This window comes from Microcaecilia unicolor, chromosome 2 (assembly GCF_901765095.1).
Source record: "Microcaecilia unicolor chromosome 2, aMicUni1.1, whole genome shotgun sequence".
NCBI lineage: Eukaryota > Metazoa > Chordata > Amphibia > Gymnophiona > Siphonopidae > Microcaecilia > Microcaecilia unicolor.
This window is the reverse complement of record NC_044032.1, coordinates 492,936,719-492,951,879: the sequence shown is the minus strand read 5'-3', so window position 1 is coordinate 492,951,879 and position 15,161 is coordinate 492,936,719. Positions and strand designations below refer to the sequence as shown.

Below are 15,161 nucleotides of genomic sequence, written 5' to 3'. Positions count from 1 at the left end.
TAGACCCTCATCAGGTATAGAACAAATAAACACAAACTAAAAATAGAAACATGTAGACAAAAATTAAACTGAACCCCCTAAAACTCAGGCTCTGCATACAATAAAAGGGAGAAATAGAAACAGTGACACATGTCTCTCTGTACTGTGCAAAAAATAAAGATAGCAGAGATAAATTTTAAAAACTGACATACTCCAATTGTTATATTTAAAATTAACAAAATGAAAATGAAAAATAAGGTAATACCTTTTTATTGAGCTACTAGTAAAAAAGGCCAGTTTCTGACCCAAATGAAACGGGCGCTAGCAAGGTTTTCCTTGGAGTGTGTGTGTTTGAGAGAGTGTATGTGAGAGTGACTGTGTGAGAGAGAGAGAGTGAATGTGCAAGTGTGTGTGTGTGTGTGAGAGAGTGAGTGTGGGTGCGAGTGTGTCTGTGAGAGAGTGAGTGTGTATGTGAGAATGAGAGTGTGTGCAAGTGTATGTGAGACACAGTGTGAGAGAGAGTGTGTTTCACACAGATACAGTGTGTGCGAGAGAGAGTGTGTGAGACACAGACTCTCTGTGAGACTGAATGTATGAGACCAAGAGAGTGTGTGAGTGACTGTGTGACACATAGAGAGTGAATGTGATACAGTGTGAGACAGAGTGTGTGAGAGTGAGAGAGAGAAAGACATTGATTGTGAGCGAGAGAAAGTGTGTGAGAGAGAGAGTGTATGTGTGTGTGACATACCTCCCCCCCCCCTCTCTGGTGTCAGCCCCCCCCCCCCCCCTCTCTGGTGTCTGAGCGTTACTGTGCAGGACGCTGAGCTCTAGCTGTGCTTCAAGGAACTGACCAATCCTATTTAATAAAATGCACCTCCAACATTCTGAAGCCGAGAAACCTCGTGTAGTTGGCCACTTCTGCTTGTGACGAACCCGTAAGCTCTTTGAGAAGGGACCGTCCCTCTATGTTAATTTGTACAGCGCTGTGTAACCCTAGTAGTGCTTTAGAAATGTTAAGTAGTAGTAAGTAGCAGTAGTACGTGATGTCAATTCAGGAGATGGATACAGAGAGCAGGAATGCCTCAGCCATGCAATCAGCTTCAGAATGTTGGAGGTGCGTTTTATTATATACGATAACTTATTACATTTTTGACTAGCTTTGAAGGCCTACACTTCCTTTCTTAAGTCAGGACAAGCATACTACAATAGCAGTATCCTGTCCTGACCTGAAGAAAGTGGTTTTGGCCTTCAAAATCTATTTTAAAAAGGTATCACCTTATTTTCCGGGGTTTTTTCTTTATTTATATTTATTAACTTTTAAAGTGGACTAACATGACTACCACATTACTTCATCCTTAATTAAAAATAAAACTCTTTTTTCTACCTTTGCTGTCTGGTCATTTAATTTTTTTGTGTCGGTTCCAGTTTCTGATTACTGCTTTTCTGTCTTCTTTTAACTCTCTTTCCAAGGGTCTCCTGTCCAATTGTCATTTTTTCTCCCTCTGTCTTCTTTCTTTATCATGTCACTTCCTCCACTACATCCACTGATCTGTTACTTTCAGCTTTATTCCATTTTTCTGTCTCTCCATTCAGATTTCATTCATATTATCCAGTCTGATCTCCCTCTGTATTATGTCTTCTTTCTATAGCTTTTCATCTCTTTCCCTCATCCTGACCCTCTCATTCTCCTTCCTCTTATTCCCCAATCTTTCATTAACTCTTTCACCCCTGCCATCTAGCATTTTCTCTCTGTCTCTACTACCTGTCATTCAGTATCTTCTCTGTCTCTCCCTCTCTCCACCACCATCCCACATCTCCTCTGTCTGTCTGTCTGTCTGTCTGTCTGTCTCTCTCTCTCTCTCACTGCTATCCAGAGAGTGGCCTAATGGTTAGTGCAGCAGGATTTGATCCCAGCATCCTGGGTTAAATTCCCACTGCAGCTCCTTGTGATCCTGGGCAAGTCACTTAACCCTCCATTGACTCACGTACAAAAAAAACGAAGATTGTGAGCCCTCTAGGGACAGAGAAAGTACCTGCTTACAACGTGCGATTGTCCTCTGCCTTGAACTTGATGGCTAAGCCAATTATAAATGCCAGAATTAAATTAAATCTCTCATTGGTCTCCCTCTTCCTCAGTTTCTCCCACCTCTATCATCTAGAATCTCATCTCTATCCCTTGCCCCACCATCCAGCATTGCCCCATCTCTCTCCCGCACCATTCAGCACTATCTGTCTCTCTCTCCCCGTTATCTAGCATCTCCCTTCCCCATCTCCACTATCCAGTATTGCCTGTCTCTCTCCTCTTGGCACCCAGCACTGCTCCTATCTCTTTCTAGCTTCCCCCATCCACAATTGCCCCTCTATAGCTCTGACTCCCTCCCATGCAGTATTTCTCCTCTGCTGTCTCTCATTGTCTTCATCCCATCAAGCTTTGCCTCTGAATCTCTCTGCCACCTCCCATCCAGTACTGTCCCATCTCTGTCTCATTGCAGTTAGCACTGCCCCTGTTTTTTTTTCACTTTCTCTCTCCCCATTCAGTCGCCCCATTTCTCTCCTCCCCAACCATAAGCTAGCATTTCCCACCTAGCTCTCTCTGTCTTTTCTCTCTCCTAACCCCCACCACAATGCAGCACCTTTTTAGCTCCCTTCCTTCTACCTCGGCCAGGTCCATGCTAGTTAACGAGGAGTGAAGACTCACAAGACCGCAGCTCTCCTTGCCCCGCTACTACTTCCTCTATCCTGCCAGCTCTGAGAGGAATTCAAGAGTGTGAGTCTTAAATTTTTGCATGTACTCCATAAACATATGCATTGATCTCCATCCCTCACCCTAGCTCTGTCCAAACAATGTACCCAGGAACCCATATGTTTTGTCATATCAAAACATCTTGAGATACATAAGTACCCTATCTAAAAATTACACCTCCCCCAAATTTGTGTCTCATTTCCTTCCATCCCTTGGCTCTTGGTCCCAGCCCCCTTCTCATTTTTTTCTGATATTTTACAAGGTTCCCACCCTAGGCTCCATTTTAGCCAGCCTCAGTGACTTCAATTACTGAATTCCCTCCTTGCTGATAGCAGGAGATGCAATAAAGTATACATCAGCCCCCTTCTTCTCCCTTCCCCTTCCCTATTACTTGTGTAATACCGCATGGGATGGGGTATTACTAAAGTGAATGATTTTTCCAGAGCTCTGGGGGGAGGGAGGTCCCTGCTAAAAGGATGGAGTGGTAGGATGCCCCTGGGTGGGAGGAAGCCCAGCCCAAGGAGAGTAGTTTTGATATAGAATTCAGGAGAAAAGAGTTGCCCTTGCCTAAAAATGACAAGGGGGGAGGAGTTACAAAGAGGATAAAGGTTGGATTTATGTCCATGAGGGGGTCTTTGGTTGCCTGATGGTCCCTTGCCAAGAGACCAGGAGGAGGAAAAGGGGAATCCTGAGTGAGAAGTGTGATCTTTGGCTGTAAAGAAGGGTTGTGGCTCCTGAAAGCACCAACCGGAAGACTGTATGTGTTATAGATGGGCAGAGGAGAGACACAGCCTGGGAGTAGGGGATTGGAGCAAGGAAGAACTCAGTCCCTGGACCAGGGTAGATCCCGAAGGGGGGGGGTCACTGATAGAAGAGGGTCAAACCAGAGGAGGGTCTGAGCCCGCAGAGATTGAATTTGTGCTGAGAGGAGGAGGAGAAACAGTCACTGAGAATAGCGCTGCATTCCAGGATAGGCATGGACAGGTGCATATTTGGTGCCCATGAGGTATCCCAGTAAATATACCTGAGAGTAGAAGTGGTATAGGAGTTCCCCTGAGGAACACCAAAAGGACTGGATCTAAGTTTGAGTTTATATGCTGTTTGGACTGCACTTTATGTGAGGAGAGACAATATCAGAGTAGCTGAAATGCAGGGAACCTGGGGAAAGGAAGAAGCATTATGGATCACCCTGGAAAGAGAAGATGGAACCTGTATCCACATGGGGGTTATCTACAGACCTCTGGCACAAACGGAGAAGCTAGACAAAAATCTGATAGAAGTTATTCAAAAGATTGGTATGAAAGGGGAGGTGCTACTGTTGGGAGATTTCAACTTGTCTGATGTGCAGAATCAGAAAGAAGTAGGGAGATTGTGGACGCCTGTCAAAGTGCCTTGCTCAGACAAATGGCAATGGAACCCACAAGGGAAGGGTCGATGCTGGATCTAGTGCTCACGAATGGAGGAAGTGTTTCCAATATCCGGGTGGGTGCCCACCTGTATAATTGTGATCATCACATGATCTGATATAAGGGCAAAGGCGGAGTGTGGCCACACAAAACTGAAAGTACTGAATATCAGACCTACTGATTTTGATAAAATGGAGGAATACCTGAAAAAGGAGCTGTTGGCAAGGGAAGACGTAGGAGAAGTGGAAAATCAGTGGTCAAAGCTAAAGGCTGCTTTAAATATGGCAACTGATCTTCACGCAAGGAAGGTAAACAAAAACAAGAGAAACAGGAAGCCTATATGGTTCTCCAAACAAGTAACTGAAAAAATAAGAGCAAAAGAGGCTTTGTTCAAGAAATACAAAAGAATGCAATGAGAGGATCACGGAAAAGATTATCAGATTAAACTGAAAGAAGCGAAGAGGGAAATACGGCTAGCAAAAGCACAAGCGGAAGAAAAAATGGCTAAAGATGTAAAGAGAGGTAACGACCTTTTTCATATATATTGGGGAAAGGAGAAAAGATAGGAATGGAATTGCAAGACTGAAAGATAATGAGAATGGTTATGTGGAGAGTGATGAGGATAAAGCAAACGTGCTAAACAATTACTTCTCTTCGGTGTTCATGGAGGAAAATATTGGATGCCAAGGGAATATCTGGGAATGGAGTGGATATTGCACTGTTTACAGAAGAAAGAGTTTATAAACAGCTTGAGAATCTGAAGGTGGACAAAGTTATGGGGCCAGATGGGATACATCCCAGGATACTGAGGGAGCTCAGAGAGGTCCTGGCGGGACCTCTTAAAGATTTATTTAATAGATCTTTAGAGATGGGAGAGGTTCCATGGGATTGGAGACAAGCAGATGTGGTCCCTGTTTACAAAAGTGGAGACAGGGAAGAAGTGGGAAACTACAAACCGGTAAGTCTCCTGCGGGTGGTAGGAAAAATAATGGAGTTGCTGCTGAAAAAAAGGATAGTTAACTTTCTAGAAGTCAGCGGGTTACAGGATCCGAGGCAACATGGCTTTACCAAAGGAAAATCTTGCCAAACGAATTTTATTGACTTCTTTGAATGGGTGACCAAAGAATTGGATAAAGGACGCACGCTAGACGTACAGTAATCTACTTGGATTTCAGCAAAGCCTGTGATATGGTCCCCCACAGAAGACTCATGAATAAGCTGAGAGGGCTGAACTTAGGACTAAAAGTGGTGAACTGGATAGGAAACTGGTTGACCGACAGGTGGCAGAGGAGGTGGTAAATGGAATTTGCTCAGAGGAAAGGAAGGTGAGCAGTGGAGTTCCTCAGGGGTCAGTGCTGGGGTTGATTCTATTTAATATATTTGTGAGAGATATTGCTGAAGGGTTAGAAGGAAAGGTTTGCCTTTTTGCGGATGACACGAAGATAGCCAAGAGAGTGGATACCCTGGAGGGAGTAGAAACCATGAGAAGGTATCTCCAAACATTAGAAGAAAGGTCAAAGGTCTGGCAGCTAACATTTAATGCCAAGAAGTGCAGAGTGATGCACTTGGGGTGCAGAAACCCAAAAGAGATACTGGATAGGAGAGGAGAGATTAGTAAGCTCGACTCAGGAGAAAGGCCTTGGGGTGTTGGTGTCCAAGGATCCAAAGGTTAAGAAACAATGCGACAAGGCAGCAGCTGTGGCCAGAAGGATGCTAGGCTGCATAAAGAGGTGTATAAGCAGCAGAAGAAAGGAGGTTTTGATGCCCTTCTACAAGTCATTGGTGAGGCCCCACTTGGAGTAGTGTGTTCAGTTTTGGAGGCCGCATCTTGCTAAAGATGTAGAAAGACTGGAAGCGGTGCAAAGAAAAGCTACAAAAATGGTATGGATTTGTGTTGCAAACTGTACAAGGAGAGACTTGCCAACTTGAACACGTACACCTTGAAGGAAAGGAGAAACGGGGGTGACATGATACAGACGTTCAAATATTTGAAAGGTATTAATCCGCAAACAAACCTTTTCCAGAGATGGGAAGGTGGTAGAACTAGATGACATGAATTGAGGTTGAAGGGGGGGACAGACTCAGGAGTAATGTCAGGAAGTATTTTTTCATGGAAAGGGTGGGGGATACATAACCTCCCGCGGGAGGTGGTGGAGATGAAAACAGTAATGGAATTCAAACATGCATGGGATAAACACAAAGGAATCCTGTTTAGAAGGAATGGATCCAGTCTTTTGCATTGAGTGTCACATGTATGGTTATCTCCCAGTTGGTGAGATGTCATATGTGTGTGCCCGATGCAAAGAGCTCCTAGCTCTCAGGGAACGTGTCCGTTCTCCTGAGGCTAGAGTAGCAGACTTGGTGGAGCTGAGGGAGACAGAGAGGTACATAGAGGAGACCTACAGGGATGCTGTAGAGAAGTCCAACCTCCAGCCTGGTAGCCCTTGTGCTACCCTGGAGGAGGGAGGTCTCCTAGAAGGAGAGCATAACCCTGGTGAAGTAGGAAGTACTCCTGTAGCCAGGACCTGCCCACCAGGGTATGTACTATCCTCTCGCACCGAGGATATGTCTCCAAATGCTGCCCGGAAGGGAAAGGTTAGGATAGCTGTTGTAGTTGGTGATTCGATCATTAGGCATATAGATAGCTGGGTGGCTGGTGGACGTGAAGATCATCTGGTGACTTGCCTGCCTGGTGCGAAGGTGGCGGACCTCACGTGTCACCTAGATAGGATTCTAGATAGTGCTGGGGAGGAGTCCGCTGTCTTGGTACATGTAGGTACCAATGACATAGGAAAATGTGGGCGAGAGGTTCTGGAAGCCAAATTTAGGCTCTTAGGTAGAAAGCTCAAATCCAGAACCTCTAGGGTAGCATTTTCTGAAATGCTACCTGTTCCACGCACAGGGCCAAAGAGACAGGCAGAGCTCCGGAGTCTCAATGCGTGGATGAGACAATGGTGCAGGGAGGAGGGTTTTAGATTTGTTAGGAACTGGGCAACATTCTGGGGAAGGGGGAGCCTATTCCGAAAGGATGGGCTCCACCTTAACCAGGGTGGGACCAGGCTGCTGGCATCGGCATTTAAAAAGGAGATAGAGCAGCTATTAAACTAGAAATGTGGGGAAGGCCGTCAGTCGCTCAAAAGTGCATGGTTCGGGATAAGGTATCTTGCAAAGATACCTCACAAACAGGGAAGATAGGGTTTCAGGATAGTGAGGTTAAACAACAGACCGTGGTAGGCCAGGTGCCCTTAAATACAACTAAAGATCAGACAAAAGATGGCAAATCAGTAGTGTCCAGTACTAAGCATCAGGCAAATAGGAACAACAAACATACTCTGAAATGTCTATATGTAAATGCTAGGAGTCTAAGAAATAAGATGGGAGAGTTGGAATATATTGCACTAAATGAAAAATTGGATATAATAGGCATTACTGAGACCTGGTGGAAGGAGGATAACCAATGGGACATTGTCATACCGGGGTACAAAGTATATCATAGTGATATGGTGGACCGGACTGGTGGAGGGGTAGCATTGTATATTAACGAGAGCCTTGACTCAGATAGATTACAAATTCAGCAGGACACAAATCACACCTTTGAATCATTGTGGGTTGAAATTCCATGTAGAAAAGGGAAAAGGACGGTGATAGGAGTGTACTACTGTCCGCCTCGCCAGGATGAGCAGGTAGACGCAGAAATGATAAAAGAAATCAGAGACGCAAACAAAATGAGCAATGTGATAATAATGGGTGACTTCAATTATCCAAATATAGACTGGGTAAACGTAACATCGGGACACGCTAGAGAGGTGCAATTCCTTGATGAAATCAAGGACAGCTTTATGGAGCAGCTGGTGCAGGAGCTGACGAGAGAAGGAAAAATTCTAGACTTGGTCCTTAGTGGAGCGCATGATCTGGTGAGGGACGTTATGGTATTAGGGCCGCTTGATAACAGTGATCATAATATGATCAGTTTTAATATCAACCTTGAAGTAACTATACACAGGAAGTCAAATATGATAAAATGAGAAGAACGGTGCAAAAAAAACCTTATGGGGACAACTGAGAGGGTAAAAACTGTACAACATGCATGGACGCTGTTCAAAAATACCATCCTGGAGGCCCAGGCCAAACATATTCCACTAATTAGAAAAGAAAGACGGAACTCCAAAAAAAAAAAACTGGCCTGGTCATGCAAGGTTCCACGTTAGGAGTTACGGACCAATAAAGGGATCTGGGTGTCGTCGTCGATAATACGCTGAAACCTTCTGCTCAGTGTGCTGCTGCCTCTCGGAAAGCAAATAGAATGTTGGGTATTATTAGGAAAGGTATGGAAAACAGGTGTGATGATGTTATAATGCCGTTGTATCGCTCCATGGTGCGACCGCACCTTGAGTATTGTGTTCAATTCTGGTCGCCGCATCTCAAGAAAGATATAGTGGAATTGGAAAAGGTGCAGCGAAGGGTGACTAAAATGAAGAAAGACTAAGGAGGCTAGGGCTTTTCAGCTTGGAGAAGAGACGGCTGAGGGGAGACATGATAGAGGTATATAAAATAATGAGTGGAGTGGAACAGGTGGATGTGAAGCGTCTGTTCACGCTTTCCAAAAATACTAGGACTAGGGGTCATGCGATGAAACTACAGTGTAGTAAATTTAAAACAAATCGGAGAAAATTTTTCTTCACCCAACGCGTAATTAAACTCTGGAATTCGTTGCCAGAGAACGTGGTGAAGGCAGTTAGCTTGGCAGAGTTTAAAAAGGGGTTAGACGGTTTCCTAAAGGACAAGTCCATAAACCGCTACTAAATGGACTTGGGAAAAATCCACAATTCCAGGAATAACATGTATAGAATGTCTGTACTTTTGGGAAGCTTGCCAGGTGCCCTTGGCCTGGATTGGCCGCTGTCGTGGACAGGATGCTGGGCTCGATGGACCATTGGTCTTTTCCCAGTGTGGCATTACTTATGTACTTATGAATTTTACTGGCGATTGGGTGGCAACACTGGTAATTGGGAAGCAAAACCAGTGCTGAGCAGACTTCTACGGTCTGTGCTTTGATTGTGACTGACTAGATATGGATGGGCTGGAGTGTAAATTTAAAGGGGCTTCGACGTTAACTTCAGAACTTTTAGTACAAGAACAGTGCTGGGCAGACTTCTACAATCTGTGCCCTGAGAATGGCAAGGACAAATCAAACTCAGGTATACGTATAAAATATCGCATACTATGTAAAATTAGTTTATCTTGTTGGGCAGACTGGATGGACAGTACAGGTCTTTATCTGCCGTCATTTACACTGTATGTTACTATGTAAGAAAGGTTTGAAGTACTGCCTGTTGCAGAGCTGGAAGAAATAAATAGTTTGAGTTTACATAAGCTGTGACTACAGTGTATCTTTCAGCATGAGGGTATAAGTGCCTCCCAAACCCTTGGATCGTTATTCCGGACCTTAGACCCATTCCCAAGCTCAACAGCAGGTGAACTGGAATGGATGAGTGAGGTGAGAGTGGCCCTGTATGTGAAACTGAACTGATTAATCTTTGTGGCCTGGGACAGGAGCTAGTGCACGGATGAGACCCGGGGTACACTGGGATGCAGAAAAGTGAAGGATGTTGCACACATCACAACTTGCCCCCTTCTCCTTACCCTCCCCTCCATCCAGCATCTCACTCCTCCCTTTTACCTGTGTTCAGCTACTTTTTGAACAAGGATAGCCATTAATATTGGCTAATGGACAACAGAAGAGAAACCAGACCTCACCATGGTGGCGAGTGAGTGAAGCAGGGCATAGTGTGGACAGATGGTGAGTTAGCAGAGCCTGTCTTCTCTCCTTCCCAGTTTAGCTTCCTCTTGATTCCACAAAGGGTGGATCGTGGCCCTAGCACAGCACAGGCAGCGGTCAAGGCAGCAGTTCCTCTGACAGCACAGTGGTAGCCTTCCACTGCTGCTCCTCTCTCCACAGTGATAGGCAGCACAGCAGCAGCCTGGCAGTGATTTGCATTTGCAGCACATGTAATCATTATGTTCCAGTAAGCACGGTATGGGACTGCATGCTTAAACTCTAGAGGTTCTCCCACCATGCAAGTGTAACCTCAACAGCAGAGGCTCACTGTCGTAATGCCCCCTTTCCTGACACTAAGGGCAACTGCCACAGTTCCCCCCCCCCCCCCCCAGTCCCATCCTAGCTGTAGCTGGGAAGCCAGAAATATCAGTACAGTGGCCAACAACTATCTATTGAGTGAGAAGATTACATTTAATTATCTCAGGCTAAAAAATTAATGTCTGCATAGTTATACATGAGTATTTAAACATAATACACAAAGGTAATATATTCAGTAACCTAGAATTGTAATTGCATTATAACAATAGATATTACTCTTTTTTATGTTCTAATGTAGCACGTGTGTATGTGTAGTTTTGGGGTTTATTTTTAATTAGAGTAATACACCAGTACACTGGTTATTTCAATAAGGCCACACTTATTCTACAGCAAAAGTTTTCAGGCCTTATATTTTTGCATTTCAACTTTCTAACATGTCTATGATTCATATTTACTTACAATCATCTTGGTTTCTTTTTTTGATCCCTTTCCTCCTCCCTTGCAGCACTTTTCCCAGGCACTCTTTCTCTCTCTCTGTATTTATGAGACTTCCCTTGCTGATGCTGGTTATAATTAGAATAGGTCTAGTAGGTGTCAGAAATGTTGCTTTATTTTTGACCTCCTGAAGTGTTTCCCCTCAGTATGCAATGTCAAAACCTGGTAACTTTATGCCAAATGACATGTGGATTTTGAACTTTTCCTTGTAAGCAGAGCGTGGTGGTTGGAATAAGGCAAGCTCCTTTAGACAGCACTGCTTCAGCTGTGCCCACTTTAATAGTCCCACAGGAAACAGAACTTAATAGATCCTGACTGCATGTTTTTTAGTTTAATCAATAAGATTTTCAGCAGGCTAAGAGCACAAGAATATTATAATAATAAAAGCAATTGCTAAAATAAGCACAATATATTTTTTTAAAGGGATACTAAAGCCTCACATCTGTAATATCCTCACAAGGCAACAAGATGCACAAAAACCATCACTGAAGAGCCCAAAACAGAAAACAAATATTCACCAAACAAAATTCAGTGCTGCTTACCTGTACTGGAATGTCATGTTTGTAATTTTGATCTTTATTTCCTCTCCATGGCGACGTTCCTCAGTCATCTCAAAGAGTTTGTTAGCCATTTTCTCATAAACTTTGGCATTCCTTTTGGTTTGTTTCAGTTCATCAAAATATTCTTCCCAGACCAGCATCAAGCCTCTCATTTCTGCATCAGTCCAATTCCTGGCCCTCCTGTGCTTCTCACTCTGAGATGAAACAACATAGCTGGGAATTTCTGCTGCAGCCATTTCTAAATGACCTGAAAGGGCTTTAAAAGAAGACACTTAAACAAAGATTTAAGTTATTTTAGTGTAAATTTCTGCAGTGCAGGGCCTTCCACACTGGAAGAAGAATTTGAATGACAACAGAGCACATGAAACCTCTTTGCAACAGCTTGGAGCTTGAGAGCATAAAATGGGGCCTACATCCGACAGGCAGGAATTTAGTTAAAAGCTTTTAAACAGAGAAACGTCATTTTGATGTCACGTTCCCATAGCAACAGAGCCACTGCATAAGCTAGAACAACAAAAGCCTTTTAACTGAAAGCCAAATAACCAGGACAAAGTTGACAGGCCATCAATATTAAAGCTTTTAAAGGCTTTAAAAAGAGGTTTAGCAGCAGCAGCAGCAACAGCAGAAACAGCAAGATTAAAACAGATCTATATAGCCTTTTGTGAAAACACTTTTAAGTTCTTCTTTCTAGCCTGTCTTCTTCAAAAAGAAAAAGGCACTAGCAAGGGTCGTGGTCCCCTGAATAAGCTTTTAAGTTGGGCATTGCAAATTCGTTAAGAGTCTGAAAGGACAGTGTCCAAGTGCACAGTGAAAGCCCCTTTAAGAGCCTTTATTATTAATAATAATACATCTCTCTCTCTTTCTTTTATATATTTTTATCAATCTATATATACAAATGGAGAGACAGAGAGAGAGATTTATATATAATATTTCTCTGTGGAATTTCTGTTCATCTTTAAGGATTTATCCACCTGTTTACCTATTTTAGCTACTCATTTCAGTGTTGACTCAAACAAATGAATTTGCTTATTAGTAGAAATATGATTCCTATATTAAATAATGTACAATGATTTCTGTGGGGGAAGGAAGACCTAAGTTCAGTTTGCTATAAAGAGGGATCACCTTCACATAGACACCATTGTAATCATGGCACCAAAACATATCCAGCAATGTCTGCTTTTAGGGACTCTTTTATTAAACTACACTAACCGTCCCCGGTGCAGCAATGTCGGCAATGCCGCACCGGTGACCGCTAGCGCTGCTTGATACAAGAGATCTTTAAGGTCCCTTTTACAAAGGCACACTAGCGTTTTTAGTGCACACTAAAAATAAGCGTGTGCTAAACGCTAGAGATGCCCATATATTCCTCAGGGTGCCTCTAGCATTTAGCATGTGCACCAAAAATGCTAGCATGCCTTTGCAAAAGATCCTCTTAGAGAGGTAATCTTTCCTTAAAAAAAAAAAAAAGCTAATAATTGTTCAACAAAGAAAATGGTTAATAAGGAAGGAAATTTCAGCCAACAAAGTACTAAATATGTCATCCTAAGGAAGAAGGTTTTGGCTTCCCAAAGTCAAAAAATGAATTGTTAGCCCAATAATAAGGCATCGCTTTATTTGTTATTTTCTTTTTTATTCTATTTTTGTTCTTTAAGCTTACATATGAGCTGAAGTGTAATTGGAAGACTTTGATATACTCTTAGAAAGAGAAAGACCTAGGAGGTAGTTTGTGAGAGGGCATAACTGATCTGAGAAACTGTATGAAGGAAATGGAAAATGAGCTACCTGAACATGATGAGATGGGTAGTTCCAAATGAAGGCTCATGGCACAAGATCCCAGCCCTGGTTTTGAATGAATTGGAAGTATAAAGAAGCACAAAGAAATGTCCATGTCAATGAAAAAAATATACTGTATGTGCAGGATTTGAACCCACCGCTGCAGAACAGTTTCTCTGATGAGATGAGGATGACATTTGGCCTTGATCAGTGTGCCAAAGTGACTTCTTGGAGGAAGACTAACCAAAATCAAAAATGTCTCCAGTGGACAGAGAACTGTAATATAAAAGAACTCAAACAGGAAGGCATCTATAACTATCTGGGAGGAGATGGGCATGCAACAATCCTATATAATAAAAAGCACCTCCAACGTTCTGAAGCTGAGAAAGTGAAGCCTTGAAGCATTCATGCTCCTGCTGTATCCATCTCCTGAAATGACGTCACGTACTTCCATGTTCGCAAAGACCAATTACTGGAAGGGAACGCTGCAGAGTTGATAGGCAACGGAATGCGATGTCACACGCATGAGGGTGTCGTCGTCCCTCCCTTCCTCTGTCCCTTCCAGGTCCAGGCCCCCTACCTCCAAATTTTAAAAGTCAACTTCACTTACAAAGTCGGGTTTACGGCGGTCGACAGCAGCAGCGGTAACAGGCGTACAGGCTCAACCCTTCTCTCTCTCTCAGCTCTGGTCCCGCCCTTGCAGAAACAAGAAATGAGGGTGGGACCAGAGCTGAGAGAGAGAAGGGCCGAGCCTGCACGCCTTTTACAGCTGCTGCTGGCAGCCATATGCCCAACTCCGTAAGTGAAGATGACTTTTAAAATTTGGAGGTAGGGGGCCTAGAACTGGAAGGGAGGGAGGAAGGGAGGGACGACGACACCCTCATACGTGTGATGTCGCACTCCAAGAGGGGGGATCCTGGAACTGAGAGGGAGGGAGGGGGGAACCTGAAACTCGGAGGGAAGTAGGGAGAGGGAGAGGGGAGGGAACCTGAAATTCGGTCCCCTGGAACTCGGAGGGAGGGGGGAACCTGAAACTCAGAGGGAGGGAGGGGGGAACCTGAAACTCAGTCCCCTGGAACTTGGAGAGAGGGAGGGGACGACCCTGGAACTTGAAGGGAGGGATGGGGAGGCGACCTTGGAACTCGAAGGGAGGGAGGGGGAGGACGACCCTGGAACTCGGAGGGAGGGAGGAGGGGGACAACCTTGGAACTCAGAGGGAGGGAGGGGGGTGACCCTGGAACTCGGAGAGAGGGTTTGAGGGGACGACCCTGGAGCTCGGAGGGAGGGGGAGGACGACCCTGAAACTCAGAGGGAGGGAGGGAGGGGATGACCCTGGAACTCAGAGGGAGGGAGGGGGGGACACTGGCACACACTCTCATTCTCACACACACACACACACACTCTCTCTCTCACAGACACACTCGCACCCAGTCTCACTCTCTCTCTGTCATACACACACACTCACACATTCACTCTGTCTCTCTCAAACAATCACTCTCACAAACACTCTCTCAAACATACACACTCCGAGGAAAACCTTGCTAGCGCCCGTTTCATTGGTTTCAGAAATGGGCCTTTTTTCCTAGTCTAATATAAACCATTATAAGAAAAGATCAGTTAAAATCTGCAGTGACGTGTTCTTGGTCAACTCTAACAGCCTTTGCTTGATCCTGCTGTCACCTACTGTGTTATGTTTTAGGCTTCATGACCTGATTTACATGTACAGAAGGAATTTTATAAAACTGTGTGACTGCATAAATGAATATAAAGTAGGACTATGTAGTCTGAGCCTGAAGCAATTTTGGGTGGAGTTGGAGTCAGTAAACATGTACCAACTCCAGCTTCAAGATTTAAACAAAAACTATAATATATGGTAAATGTATCATTTTATACTTTTATTTATTTATTTGTTACATTTGTATCCCACATTTTCCCACCTTTTTGCAGGCTCAATGTGGCTTACATATTACTGTTAACGGCGTTAGCCGGTATCGGTCTAAACAAATAAAGGTATGAATGAATATAAGGTGATATTATGGTAGATATTTATATACACATATCTTTGTTCTGAATCTTAAGTTATATTTCCCAGTACTTTGGATCCAGGA

General features: G+C 43.9%; 1 protein-coding gene across 1 annotated transcript in view; it reads right to left on the bottom strand.

Moving 5' to 3' along the window:
- Positions 1-11,680, bottom strand: part of MSANTD1 (Myb/SANT DNA binding domain containing 1) — a 46,784-nt gene extending 35,104 nt beyond the window's left edge. Inside the window, exon 1 of the mRNA XM_030192584.1 lies at positions 11,263-11,680. Within this exon, the coding sequence (XP_030048444.1) occupies positions 11,263-11,516 (254 nt within the window). The 5' untranslated portion in view covers positions 11,517-11,680. The remainder of the gene's footprint in view (positions 1-11,262) is intronic.
- Positions 11,681-15,161: the final 3,481 nt, after the last annotated feature.